At 40.3% G+C, this 13,375-nt stretch overlaps 1 protein-coding gene and 1 non-coding gene across 2 annotated transcripts; both read left to right on the top strand.

Moving 5' to 3' along the window:
• Window positions 1–811: 811 nt before the first annotated feature.
• Window positions 812–12,464, top strand: LOC120243111 (E3 ubiquitin-protein ligase CCNB1IP1-like). The gene is made up of 2 exons (XM_039249133.1): window positions 812–913; window positions 11,791–12,464. Exons 1-2 carry the CDS (start codon window positions 812–814, stop codon window positions 12,325–12,327), a joined length of 639 nt encoding a protein of 212 aa, XP_039105064.1. The 3' UTR covers window positions 12,328–12,464.
• Window positions 11,680–11,786, top strand: LOC120243140. Its single transcript, XR_005531230.1, has one exon. It is a non-coding gene; the product is annotated as a U6 spliceosomal RNA (small nuclear RNA).
• Window positions 12,465–13,375: the final 911 nt, after the last annotated feature.

The raw sequence follows: 13,375 nt of genomic DNA, 5'->3' as shown, positions 1-13,375 counted from the left end.
GCACCGTGTTAGTTATAAGGTCCATATGGTGTGTAGATAAGAATTTAAATTCAAACTCTAGGGCCAGAATGGCTGGGTTCTAATGTGCACAGAGACACATGCTGAGTAGGTGGACAGTGGGCTAGATTCAGGCTCCACACACCCCTTCAACTAGCATCCTTGTGCAGAGTGTAACCTGTCCAACCTTGCAAGGCATCCATGCAAGTAGGTTTCCACCTCCCCCTAGCCGTGGGTGGTAGTGTTCTCCATGTCACACTATCTGCCTAAAACATCATATAGTAAAAAGGAAGCTGGGGGGCAAGGGAGTGGTCCCTGGCTGACTTGGTAGAGCATGCAACTCTTGATCTCAGGGTTGTGAGTTCAATCCCCATATTAGACATGGAGCCTACTTAAAAGAAAAAAAAAAGAAAGAACGAAAAGAAGAAGAAATGGCAAACTGATCTGTGAGATCAAAACCATTCAGTACATTTGATACTCGTGATATTGCCAAAGAAATCATGCATCCCTCCATCCAAAAAGAGAAAAGTAGAAACCACAGGTATTACTCAAGTATGGGGATCATAGTTTTCCTCCTGTGGGATCACTTTGGGAGAAAAGAAAGGACCACAGCAGTGTGGTCCTGGGATTTAGTCTGTGTAGCCCTTACACGCTCATCCAATTCCGCTCAGCAAGCAGGATCGGAACGTGACACCTGGCTCTAGTACGGGATCTGCGTCTCTGGGAGTACTAATTAGCAGCTCGTAGAGAAGAAGCCATTCTCTGGTGCCCCATTAATTACAGTGCTCCTGGCAACTCAGACGGGCCCACATGAATGCGTCTTGCACAAAAAGGTCACATCCTGGTGTTGCTAGTGAGATCTGTGCGGGATCTTATTGCTGTTCATGGTTATTTCCCTGATAATCGCTCCCTAGAGGTCGGACTGGCTACGACCTAGAATATTTGAGCACAGTAATTTGCAAGATTTATGGAAAACAATTTTTCAGAAATGTGCTCTCAATTTTCATTGGGCAAATTCCTCTTTCTCTGGTAAGTGCTGGAGCATATGGAGCAGGTAAATGTTTTAATGGACAGCATAAAAGTAACATTTTTCTTCTGAAGCTGATGATTTGCACTTAGGGCTTCCAATCCCATTTTTTCCTATAGCAAGTGTTCAGAACAAATTAAAGGATGAGGGAAAACTACAATCTTTCCAGCCTTGCTCTCTCCAAGCTCGGTAATGACTGCATCATTTCACAGGCTCCTATCACCTCCTCTGGTGCTCCCATCCTTGGGAAGGAAGCTTTTATTGAATTTCTCTCCCCCAGGTTTTAGTCTTCCACCTGTCTCTTGTGTTATATACATTGAACCCATTCCTTTCTAAACACAATTTAACGCAATAAGATGAAAATGGCCAAGGGCAGTCTCTCTAGTCTCTGGGAGGAAAGATTCAGAGTAGAAACAAACACCTAATGAAAAGTTAGGGGGGAAAATACGGTGCAGGCAAATATTACCCATGTGGGTATGTACAGCACCTGGGTACTCTTCAGAATCACAACAATTGCAACCATTATTAATTCTTTTCCTTTTATGACATGAACAAACAATAACAGAGGTCTTAGAACCGGCCGTCTAGCCATCTGAAGTAAAATAACAGCAATACAATTTATTCACTTGTTCAGTTACATCCATTCATGAAGCATCTGCTATGTTTGACACATCAATTTTTTATATCCTCAGTGTAATCACCTATATTATTCTCATACGTGCATCAGGAGGCCTTCCTCCAGTTTCCTTTCACAACTTCTGTTTATCTCTAGCAATGTATTTATCACTTTATATGGTAATTACCTGCTAATATGTTCGTTCTCCAAGTTGACGGTGGACTGGGTATTTGGTGGACGTAGTGACACATCTTAATCTCCTTTGAATACTCAGCACCTGGACCAGATGTGAATGAATGACATGTGTTCAATAAAATCATGAGACCTCACATGATTGTAAAATAAGCCCTATTCTCCTAAGGCCAACTCTGAGAGTCAACAGGGAAGACCGGATACTTCAAAGGAATTATGAAGTCAAAGGAATAAGCTCTTTTTCTAAAAGTTAAATATTAGCAGCCTCTTTAAAAGCAGCTATTAGATTTTTTTTCAAGCACCAGAAGGACTTGTAGAGATCATCTGGCAGACTCCACTCCTTTCTCTGTCCTCTTCTATATGTAGAAAAATGGAGGGGTGTCTGGGTGGCTCAGTCAGTTAAGCGTCTGACTTTGGCTCAGGTCATGATCTTGCGGTTCATGGGTTCACGCCCCACATTGGGCTCTGTGCTGACAGCTCAGAGCCTGGAACCTGCTTCAGATTCTGTGTCTCCGTCTCTCTCTGCCCTTCCCCTACTTACACACACACTCTCTCTCTCTCAAAAATAAATAAACATTTTTTAAAAATTCATATGTAGAAAAATGGAGATTATGAAATCTGCTTAAACCCATACAACTTGTTGGCGAATGAGGCATAGAGTCTGGGTCATTGGATGCCCTAGTCCATGTACATTGAAAGGCAAAGCCAACCAACTCAAGACAGACCCTTCAAGCACTAGCTTCTGTTTTTATAAATGCAACTCTGCTCTAAAATGTAAATCAGAGAAGAAATATCCCATGCATCTTGTTCTGCTGCCCTTCTCGTAGTTGGTAATTTATGTGACTTCTTTACATCTGCTGCAGGATCTTCGCACCATTCCCCATCCATACGTCACACCCTCTGGGACACCTCTCCTTATTATTCTCTCACCCCTCCCCTAGGCCACTCAGATTCTCCTTTATACACCAGCAGAGCACCCTGTACTTCCCACTCACTGGATTTATCTCAGTTTGAAGTTACATATTGTGCTGTTGTTTAAGTAACATCTGTGAGGTGTCTCCTCCAGATTAAATTAAGAGGTCATAAATTATATCTCTGGGGATAAGAGACATTCTGGTAGCATATCCTAACCCAACGTTTCTTCTACATACCCAACCTGGGAGGAGAAATGGGATCGGTATAATATCAAAATTATTTCTTTGAATCTACCCCACTTGCTGGGGTGGGTCCTTCAAAGTCAGTTCAAGACATGGGCCCCTTCAGGGCTCTAGGGATTCCAGGGTGTGTCTCCCATGTACCTACCCTTGAGGCTCCTCACCTCTCCTTAGACATCTCAAGCTCTTCCTGTTGGGTGCTGGCTTGTGGCAGCTGAGGCCTCCACATTCTACAGATCCGCCTTGGTGGTGTTATGTATAATATGTGAGTCCCAATCAAAGGGATTTTAGTCAGACCATCCTTTCCATTTCTACTCCCAGCCTTTGCCCCCTGTGGCTCAAGACCAGAGTGCTTGGGGCTTGGCAAGAAGACAAACATCTCTCCTCTCTGATCTGGAAGCAAAGGATTAGATCACACTGGTGTGCCTTGACTCTAACCTGAGGACAAATTCTTTGCCAGAATCCTCCTTGGCGGTTCATATAAATAGTCCCCTGCGGGGCCTACCCGATGGGCCCTCCATTTACTCCAGGCCTGTGTGCATTTCAGAGGAACAGAACTAAGTGTCAAGTTTGGACCCCTGCTCAATTCAGAGGAAGCAGTAGAATGTCAGTGCCCGTGGTAAGCAAATAGCAAGCTAAGACCTTGTCCTGGCTCAGAGGGGAAGAGAACCTTCTCCTGCACCCAATTCATTTGGCAGCTGTACTTAGGAGCAAGATTTTCTGGGAATAACCCATGCACAGCCACTGAAAATTCCAGCCAAAGACACTTCATGACTTGCAAATCTTAGCAAAGTCGTTAGGAATATGGCCCTGTGATTTCCTGGAACAGAGGCAGAGATGGAGTGGAAGCCATCAGCTGAGGACTCAGACATGATTGGTTTGAATCTTGGCCCCAACTCTCTCTGGATACGTGAGCTTGAGCAATCTCCTCAGCCTTTGTGAACCACAGTTTCCTCATCCATACACCAGCACAGACTCTCTCTCTTAGGATTGTTATGAAAATTACACAAAAGCAGGATGGGAAATCATGCGGCATAGGGCTTGGGAGATAACAGATACTGGAAAACCATTCATTCCCCTTCCTATAACTTTTTTATCTGCTTTGATTTTTACAATCGTTCCTTCGCCATTGGCTTTGGTTTAAAATTTTTCCATAAAAATGTTAGAAATATATATTTCATTAAGCACTAGCTAAACATTCTACTGTGCTCCTAGAGTTTATTATTGCATCATTAAATATAAAAAAGTACACTCATTATTAATTAGTTAGTCCCTGGATTAACTCTTTCTGAGGAGGCTGGGGGAGGAGGGTGTGACACCATTTTCCCCAACTCTGAAAATGGCTCCCAATTCAACAAACTTATCTTTGGTGAAAGAATGAGAAACTAATATTTATCTATTACCTATTATGTGCCAGTGTGACAGTAGTGCTTGGCAGCTAATTGCTTGGACTTTGGAACCACAATGGTTGTGTTTAAATCCAGACTCTACCACTTAACTAGCTGTGTGATCTTGGGCAGGTAACAAGTTCTTTGTGCCTACCTGAGTTTTTAATCCACAAAATTGTAGGTAATTGTACCTACATACCCCCAGGATGTTTGCGACAATTAAATGTAATAATTAGAACAATGTGTGGCACATAATAAATGCTCAATAAATTGTAGCTATTATTACTTTTCTGGGTTTTTTTAATTTTTTAAAAATTAAATTTCTCTTTCTGAGAAAGAGAGAGAGACAGAATGGGGGTCAGAGAGGGGCACAGAGAGATGGAGACACAGGATCTGAAGCAGACTGATAGCACCGAGCCTGATGTGGAGCTCAAACTCACGAGCCATGAGATTATGACCTGAGTGGAAGTCAGATGCTTCACTAACCGACCGAGCCACCCAGGGGCTCCACTCTTCTGTGTTTTATGTACAGCTTGATATTCACAGCAGCCCTTCAATGGCTATGTTTTTCTCTCTAATCTCCCCTGAATGAGCAAGGGCGACTAGAGTCCCACAATCCCAGAATCCACAGCTAGCACACAGCCCTTTAGCGCTCCTGCCCAACATTTTATGAGCCCAAAGCCCTGACCTTCCTCTACATCCTGACACCTTCCAGGTGGTTACAACTGCTTCCCTTGAAGTATTAAAACAATAACCAAAACACCACTTACGAGATGGATATCGCATATGTTCTAAAGCATGGGTGACATAAAACGTGTTCCCCTATTTGGGGGGAGTTTTGGAGCTACTTTTGTTCCAGATTAAATTATGGCCACATTCATAGCGAGTGACCCCAGAAGCCACCTGGCAGCCAGAAGGCAGCATTTCAAACTAAAGCTATGTAACTGCTTCAATAAGCAAAAAGGGAAAACGCACTCTTATTTATTGAGTGCAAGTAGGTTGTGCTAAGCATTTTACATGTGTTGTTTAATTCTCTCGGCAAGGTAGGTACTATTTCCCCTATTTTCTAGTTGGGGGAATTAAAGCTCAGACAGGTTATGTGACTTCTCCAAAGGTCAGACGACCAGCAAATGTCAGAGGCAGCTTAACGACACAGGTCTACCTGTCTCCAGTGCCTTAGAAATAAACCATCACCGTGAGTACTTGGCACCTCTTTATGACACCCTCGCAAACCCCTTACTTAAATACTGTACTATCTAAAGCTTCTCCGATGTTTGCTGTGGGCCAGACTCCGTCCTGAGCACTTACGTGCAGTACTTCATCTAATTGTCACCACAGTCCTAGGAGGTTGGTACTACTATTATCCCAGTTGACAGAAGAGGAAACAGGCCTTGTGGAGTTAACAGTTTGTTTCATGTCACATATCCTGGAGGTGGGGCCAGATGATTTCAGCGTTTGTGATCTTAAGCACTAGCCCAGGCTTTCTCCCATACAAAGAGGTTATGAGCGTGGAAAATAAACCCAGTATTCTTTCAATAGCAACACGCTAGGCTGAAAAGAGCACTGGCCTAGAGACCATCACTCTGAGCTCTAACTGACTCTCACTGTGCAATGCGGAGCACTCCATTCCCTTCTCTGGAAACTAGAGAGTTTGCACCTGGGTTTGCACTGGTGCTAGGCTCTAGGATGTAAAGCACATCAGTATAAAAGCCATAAGCAAATCAGGAGAGAAAATTTCATTTGGACATAGATATTCGTCCTCAACAAGGAAACCACCTAAGACTCTAAGGCTAACATTGACCTGAGCTGGACACTTGTTTTAAAACTCTTCTTTTTTCACCCTAGTGAGTGCATTAAATACGCTAATTTAGAATTTACACGCCACCCATGTGAAAGTGACAGTTCAGCTTGTACAATGTAGATTTTTACTACCTGGGATAGATAAATAGATGGGTGGACGGATAGAGAGAGAGAGAGAGATGATAAATACGGCACTGGGGCCAGGTAGACCTGTGTCATTAAGCCGCCTCTGACATTTACTGGCTATCTGACCTTTGGAGAAGTCACATAACCTGAGTTTTAATTTCCTCATCTAGAAAAATGGGGAAAACAGCAACCACCCTGCCAAGAGAATTACATAACAAATGTAAAATGCACAGCACAACGTGTTGGTGATCAGTAAACATAAGTTCCTTTTTGGTTATTAAAACAAACAAACAAACAGATCGCCCAGGGGGCTCAGCTGGTGAAGCATCCAACCTCAGCTCAGGTTGGTGGGTTCGAGCTCCACATTGGACTCTATGATGTCTGCACAGAGTCCACTTCAGATCCTCTCTCCCAGTCTCTCTCTGCCCCTCCCCCTCTAAAAAATAAATAAACATTAAAATATATAGATACATGGATGTATGTATATATTCTCTAATTTAAAAAATTCAAATACTGATAGAAAAAGAAAAGGAATACCAAGAAACAATCCAAAAGTGAACTGAAAAGATAGATTTCTTACAGTGATCCATCTAAATTCAATTGCGTCCATTCTCCCGTGGGACAGGGGCAAGGGAGAAGTCGAAGAAGCTGTGGTAAGTTTGCAAAATGCTGCAAATCCACTTAGGGTTGTTTACTAACTTCTTCGCTGCTGGCTTCCTCTCCAGCTGTAGGGAACATAACAGAGAGCTCTAAACTCTAATTATTTTCCGCATGGATTCTCCCATGGGAATTCATGTTGTAATTCACTACTGTCCCTGTTGCCAATTTTAACCACAGAAGTCACAGAAATCTGCTATGGAAATGTTTGTGCTTCTTCCCATACAGGCTGACAAATAGCGGTCTTCCCTGACATATTTGGAAGAGTCATCAGAAATACCGGTGAACTGATGTGTCAGTTTCTTCCTGGGCCACAGGAAAAACATAAGAACAGGGCCTCCCTAATAGGTCAAAGCAAGTGCCAGGAAAGGGGAGCCGGAGAACAGAACAAGCAGATAGTGTCTTTTTTTTTTTTTTAATTAAACTTTTCTTTCTGAGGTCATTGTAAATGTACACGCAGTTGTAGGAAATAATACAGAGAGATCCTGTGTAGCCTTTACCCTGTTCCCCCAGTAGTAACATCTTGCAAAGCTATATTACAGTATCATAACCAGGATACCGACCATGATGCAGTCAAGATACAGAAGAGCTCCACCACCGTAAGTGTCCCTCATGGTGGCCTTTTATAGCCACATCTGCCTCCCTCCCTCCTTAACCCCCAGCAACCATTCATCTAACATTTCCATAAGTACAGCAGTACAGAATGTTGCATACATGGAATCATATAGCATGTACTCTTTGGGGATTTAATTCTCTACAGGCTCATCCAGGTTGTTGTGTGAATCAATCATTCTCTGTGTTGCTAAATAGTATTCCATGGTGTGAATGTACCACTGTGTGTTTAACCATTTACCTGCGGAGAACATCAGGCTTGTTTCCAGATTTAGGCTATTACTAATCAAGCTGCTATAATTGTTCATGGATAGATTTTTGTACGTAAGTCTCCATTTCTCTAGAATAAATGCTCAGGAGTACTATTGCTGGTTTCTATGGCAGCTGTATGTTCAGTTCTACAAGAAACTGCCATACTATTTTCTAGAATGAGTGGCTGTAATATTTTATATTCTCACCAATAATCTATGGGAGATCCAGTTTCTTCCCATCCTTGCCAACATTTGGTGTTGCCACTATTTTTTATTTTAGCCGTTCTTTTTTTTAGTATTTGTTTATTTTTGAAAGAGACACAGAGTGCAAGCAGGGGAGGGGCAAAAAGAGAGGGAGACACAGGTCCTCTCTGAAACAGGTCCCAGGCTCCCAGCTATCAGCACAGAGCCTGATGCGGTATCAAACCCAAGAACCAAGAGATCATGATCTGGGCCGATGTTGGATGCTTAACCCACTGAGCCACCCAGGTGTCCCATTGTAACCATTCTGATAGGCCTGTAATGATATTTCATTGTGATTTTAATTTGCATGTCCGTAATAGCCAACGCCATTGAGAATATTTTCATGTGCTTATTTGCCATCTATATATCTTCTCCGGTGAAATGTTTCTTCATGTATTTTGCCCATATTCTAACTAGATTGTTTGCTTTTTATACAAGTGAATTAGTTCATTATGTATTCTAGATACTAGTCCTTTGCAGGATATATGGTTTGCAAGTATTTTCTTCCATTCTGAGCTTGTCTTTTCATCCTCTTAACAGAGTCTTTCATAGAACAAAAGTCTTAGTTTTGCCAAAGTCCAATTTATCAACCTTACCTCTCTAGAACTGTTTTTTAATGTCAAGTCTAAGAACTCTGTCTCGCCATAGATTTTGAAGATTTTTCTCCTATTCTTTTCTAGAAATGTTATAATTCTATATTTTACACTTAAGTCTGTGATCTATCTTGAGTGATAAGGTGTAAGGTGGGTCAAGGTTCATTTTTTTCCCTATGGATATCCAATCACTCTATGATCATTTGTTAAAAAGGCTACCTTTTTTCTATTGACTTGCTTTTGCATCTTTGTCAGAAATCAGTTGGCATATTTACATGGGTTTTATTCTGGGTTCATCATGTTGTCCCTTTAGTCAACTGTCTACTTTCTACCAGTGCTGCAAGTCTTGATTACTATAGCTACATAAGAAGTCTTGAAATTGGATAGACTGATTTGTCCCACTCTATTCTTTTTCAAAATTGCTTTAGTTAACCCAACTTCTTTGCCTTTTCTCATAAATTATAACCTTATCTAATATCTAAAAAAGTAAGTCTCAATGAGATTTTGATAGGAATTGCATTAGATTTTTCTGTCAGTTTGGGGAGAATTATCATCTTGGCTATGCTGAGTTTTCCAATCCATGAATATATGCCTCTCCATTTATTTGGTTTGTTTTGATTTCTTTCAGCAGCTTTATGTAGTTTTCAGTATACAAATCCTGTACATGTTGTTAGACTTACACTCAAGGATGACTTTTTTTCTAAGCAGCTGTAAATGGTACAGTATTCTTAATTTCAGTGTCTACATGTTCATTGCTGGCATACAGAAATACATTTGACATTTGCACATCTATACTGTATCACGTGAATGTGTTAAACTCATTTATGAGTTCTAGGAGTTTTTTGTAGATTTCTTAGGATCAAGACAATCATATTGTTTGCAAATAGGAATGATTTTATTTCTTCCTTTGCATGTATGTGCCTTTTATTTCTTTTTCCTCTCTTATTGTCCTGGCTGAAATTTCTAGTACTATAATAGAATAAGAGTGGTGAAAGTTGGTATCTTTAACTTGTTCCCAAAACTAGGGAGTGTTATGGGCCAAAATTGTGTCCCCCGCCCCCATTCTTATACTAGATTTCTAACCCTCAGAGCCTCAGAATGTGACTTCATGTGACTTTATTTAAAGACAGCGTCTTTAAATTTGTAAATAAATTAAATGAGATATTTAGCGTGGGCCTTAATCCAAAATGACTAATATCCTTATTAGGAGAGATTAGAACCATGGGTACCTGGGTGACTCTATCAGTTAAGCCATACAACTTCGGCTCAGTTCATGATCTCACAGTTCATGAGTTCAAGCCCTGTGTTAGACTCTGTGATGACAGCTCAGAGCCTACAGCCTGCTTCAGATTCTGTGTCTCCTATTCTCTATGCCCCAACCCTGCTCTCACGCTCTGTCTGTCTGTCTCTCTCTCTCTCACTCTCTCTCTCAAAAATAAACATTAGGAAAAAAATTTTTTAAAGAAGAGATTAGGAAACAGACTCATAGAGGGAAGACTGTCAAGATACCACAGAAGATGGACATCCGGAGGCCAAGGAGACAAGCCTCCTAAGAAACCATCCCTGTTAACACTTTGCTATAGCTTCTAGAATTATGAGAAAATAAGTTTCTGTTATTTAAGCCACTGAGTCTGGTACTTTGTTATGGCAGTTCTAGCACACTAATACAGGGGTCAAGCATCCATGCACTGTTTCACCATTATGTATAATGGTAGCTGTAGGTTTTTTGTAGGTGTTCTTTATCAACTTGAGAGAGTTCTCACCTATTCCTATTTTTCTGAGAATTTATATTTTCTGAGAATTTATATCATGAATAGGTTTTAAATTTTGTGAAATTCTCTTTCTGTGTCAATTAATGTAATTATGTGATTTTCTTCTTTAGCTTGTTAACACAGTAGATTATATTTGATTCATCTTCAAATACTGAACTGGACTTGCATCTCTAGAACAAATAAGTCTTTGTATATATTGTGTACATTGCTGAAATCTATTTGCTAATATTTTGTTGAGGAGTTTTGCATCTATAGAAGAATGAAACTGGACCACTTTTTTTTTTTACCATACACAAAAGTAAATTCAAAATGGATGAAAGACCTGAATGTAAGATAGGAAACCACCAAAATCATAGAGGAGAACACAGGCAGCACCTTTTTGACCTCAACCATAGCAACTTCTCACTAGACACAGTTTTGAAGACAAGGAAAACAAAAGCAAAAATGAACTATTGGGACCTCATCAAGATAAAAATTTTCTGCACAGTGAAGGAAACAACCAACAAAACTAAAAGGCAACCTACAGAATGAGAGAAGATATGTGCAAATGACATATTGGATAAAGAGTTAGTACCCAAAATATATAAAGAATTTATCAAACTCAATACCCAAGAAATAAATAATCCAGTTAAGTAATGGGCATAAGACATGAATAGACATTTTTCCAAAGAGGATATTCAGACGGCTAACAGACACATGAAAAGATGCTCAACATCACTCATCATTGGGGAAATACAAAACAAAACTACAATGATATATCACCTCACACTTATTGGAATGGCTAAAATTAATAGCACAGGAAGCAACAGGTGTTGGTGAGGATGTGGAGAAAGGGGAACCCTCTCACAATATTAGTGGGAATGCAAAGTTATGCAACCACTCTGGAAAACAGTATGGAGGTTCCTCAAAAAGTTAAAAATAGAACTACCCTTAAAATAGAACTACCCTATGACCTAGCAATTGCACTGAGAGATATTTACCCAAAGGATAAAAAATACAGATTTGAAGAAACACATGCACCCTGATGTTTATAGCAGCATTATCAACAATAGCCAAACTGGAAGAGCCCATTCATTGACTGATGAATGGATAAAGATATATGCAATGGAATATTAGCCATCAAAAAGAATGAAATTTTCCCATTTACAATGACATGGATGGAGCTAGAGTGTATTATCCTAAGCAAAATAGGTCAGTCAGAGACCTGTATTACTTCATTCATATGTGGAATTTAAGAAACAAAACAGATGAGTGCTCGCTTCGGCAGCACATATACTAAAATTGGAACGATACAGAGAAGATTAGCATGGCCCCTGCGCAAGGATGACACGCAAATTCGTGAAGCATTCCATATTTTTTCAGGTACATCAGGAGCGTCTCTATCAAGAATACAATTTCAGCAAGGCTGAGGGCCATCTGAAACAGATGGAGAAGATATATACTCAGCAAATACAGAGTAAGGGTATAGAATTGACTTCAATGAAGGGGGAAGTCACCTCCATGAAGAAAGTGCTAGAAGAATATAAGAAAAAGTTCAGTGACATCTCTGAGAAACTTATGGAGCGAAATCGTCAGTATCAAAAGCTCCAAGGCCTGTATGATAGCCTTAGGCTGTGGAACATCACTATTGCTAACCAAGAAAGTACCCTTGAACCATCCATGATTGCACAGTCTGGTGTTTTTGGCTTTTCATTAGGGAACAACTCCAAGTTTCCTTTGGACGGTACACCAGTTCGAAATCGGGGTGGTGGAGATGGAGATTTTCAGTTCAGACCATTTTTTGTGGGTTCTCCCACAGCTCCTGAACCCAGCAACAGCTTTTTTAGTTTTGCCTCCCCAAGTCGTGAAGTAGAGCAGCAGCAAATCTCTAGGAGGGCCTTTAAAGTGAAAAGAATTTAGCTCATTTTACAGAATGTTTCTCTGTTCACTATCAGTGGTCTCTTTTAGAAAATTATCTTTATTCTAGTTAGGGTAGGAGTCCCCATCCTCTGTGCTATTACATTTTTATGAGAAACTAAATGTCTATAGGAATGACTTTAGAGTCTGGCTTCTTTTTCTGTTTCCATTATTTAAGGGATGAGCATTATATTAAACTCAATTTTATTGTGAACTGTTTTCACCAGCAATGAAAAGGGTACAATATTATTGAGTGTCTTGTAGATCACCATTTGTTTTCTGTCTGGGTTATATCTGACTGGACTACATGTTTATGTATATGTATGTAAGCACCTGTGGTATATGTCTACATGTCACTTTGGGTTCTGGTATTTATGCATATATTTATGTATTTGACCTTGTATTAATTTGTTTGTGGAGGTGTGCTAATGTCAGTGAATGAGAGTACAATTTGATACATGTATGTCAAGTCTTATTATTTCTTTTTAAAATGACTCACATTGATAAAGTTATTTTATAAAGTTGATTTTTGGCATTCATTTTAAAATGAAATTACTCTTTAACCCTTTTGCCAGCAGTTGCCTTGGGCCTATTTAGGAATGCACTCTTACACAGAAAACTTAAACAATATGTTATTGATCTCAAGAGATTATATGAATTAAAATACTTATTAAAAGTATTAAATTAAATACTCATTAAAGAAAAAAAAATATGGGGTGCCTGGGTGGCTTAGTCGGTTAAGCGTCCGACTTTCGCTTAGGTCATGATCTCACGGTTCGTGGGTTCGAGCCCTGCGTCGGGCTCTGTGCTGACTGCCAGCTCAGAGCCTGGAGCCTGTTTCAGTCTGTGACTCCCTCTCTCTCTGACCCTCCCCTTCTCATGCTGTCTCTCTCTCTCTCCTAGAAATAAATAAATATTTAAAAAAAAAAAAGAAAAAGAAACAAAACAGATGAACATAGGGGAGGAGGGAATAAAAGAGAAAGGAAGCAAACCATACGACTCTTACTGATAGAGAACAAGCTGAGGGTTGATGGAGGGAAGTGGGTGGGGG

This window comes from Hyaena hyaena, unplaced genomic scaffold (assembly GCF_003009895.1).
Source record: "Hyaena hyaena isolate Hyena2069 unplaced genomic scaffold, ASM300989v1 scaffold_333, whole genome shotgun sequence".
Taxonomy (NCBI): domain Eukaryota; kingdom Metazoa; phylum Chordata; class Mammalia; order Carnivora; family Hyaenidae; genus Hyaena; species Hyaena hyaena.
Note: the sequence above shows the minus strand (reverse complement) of the source record. Positions and strands in the feature narration are given on the sequence as shown.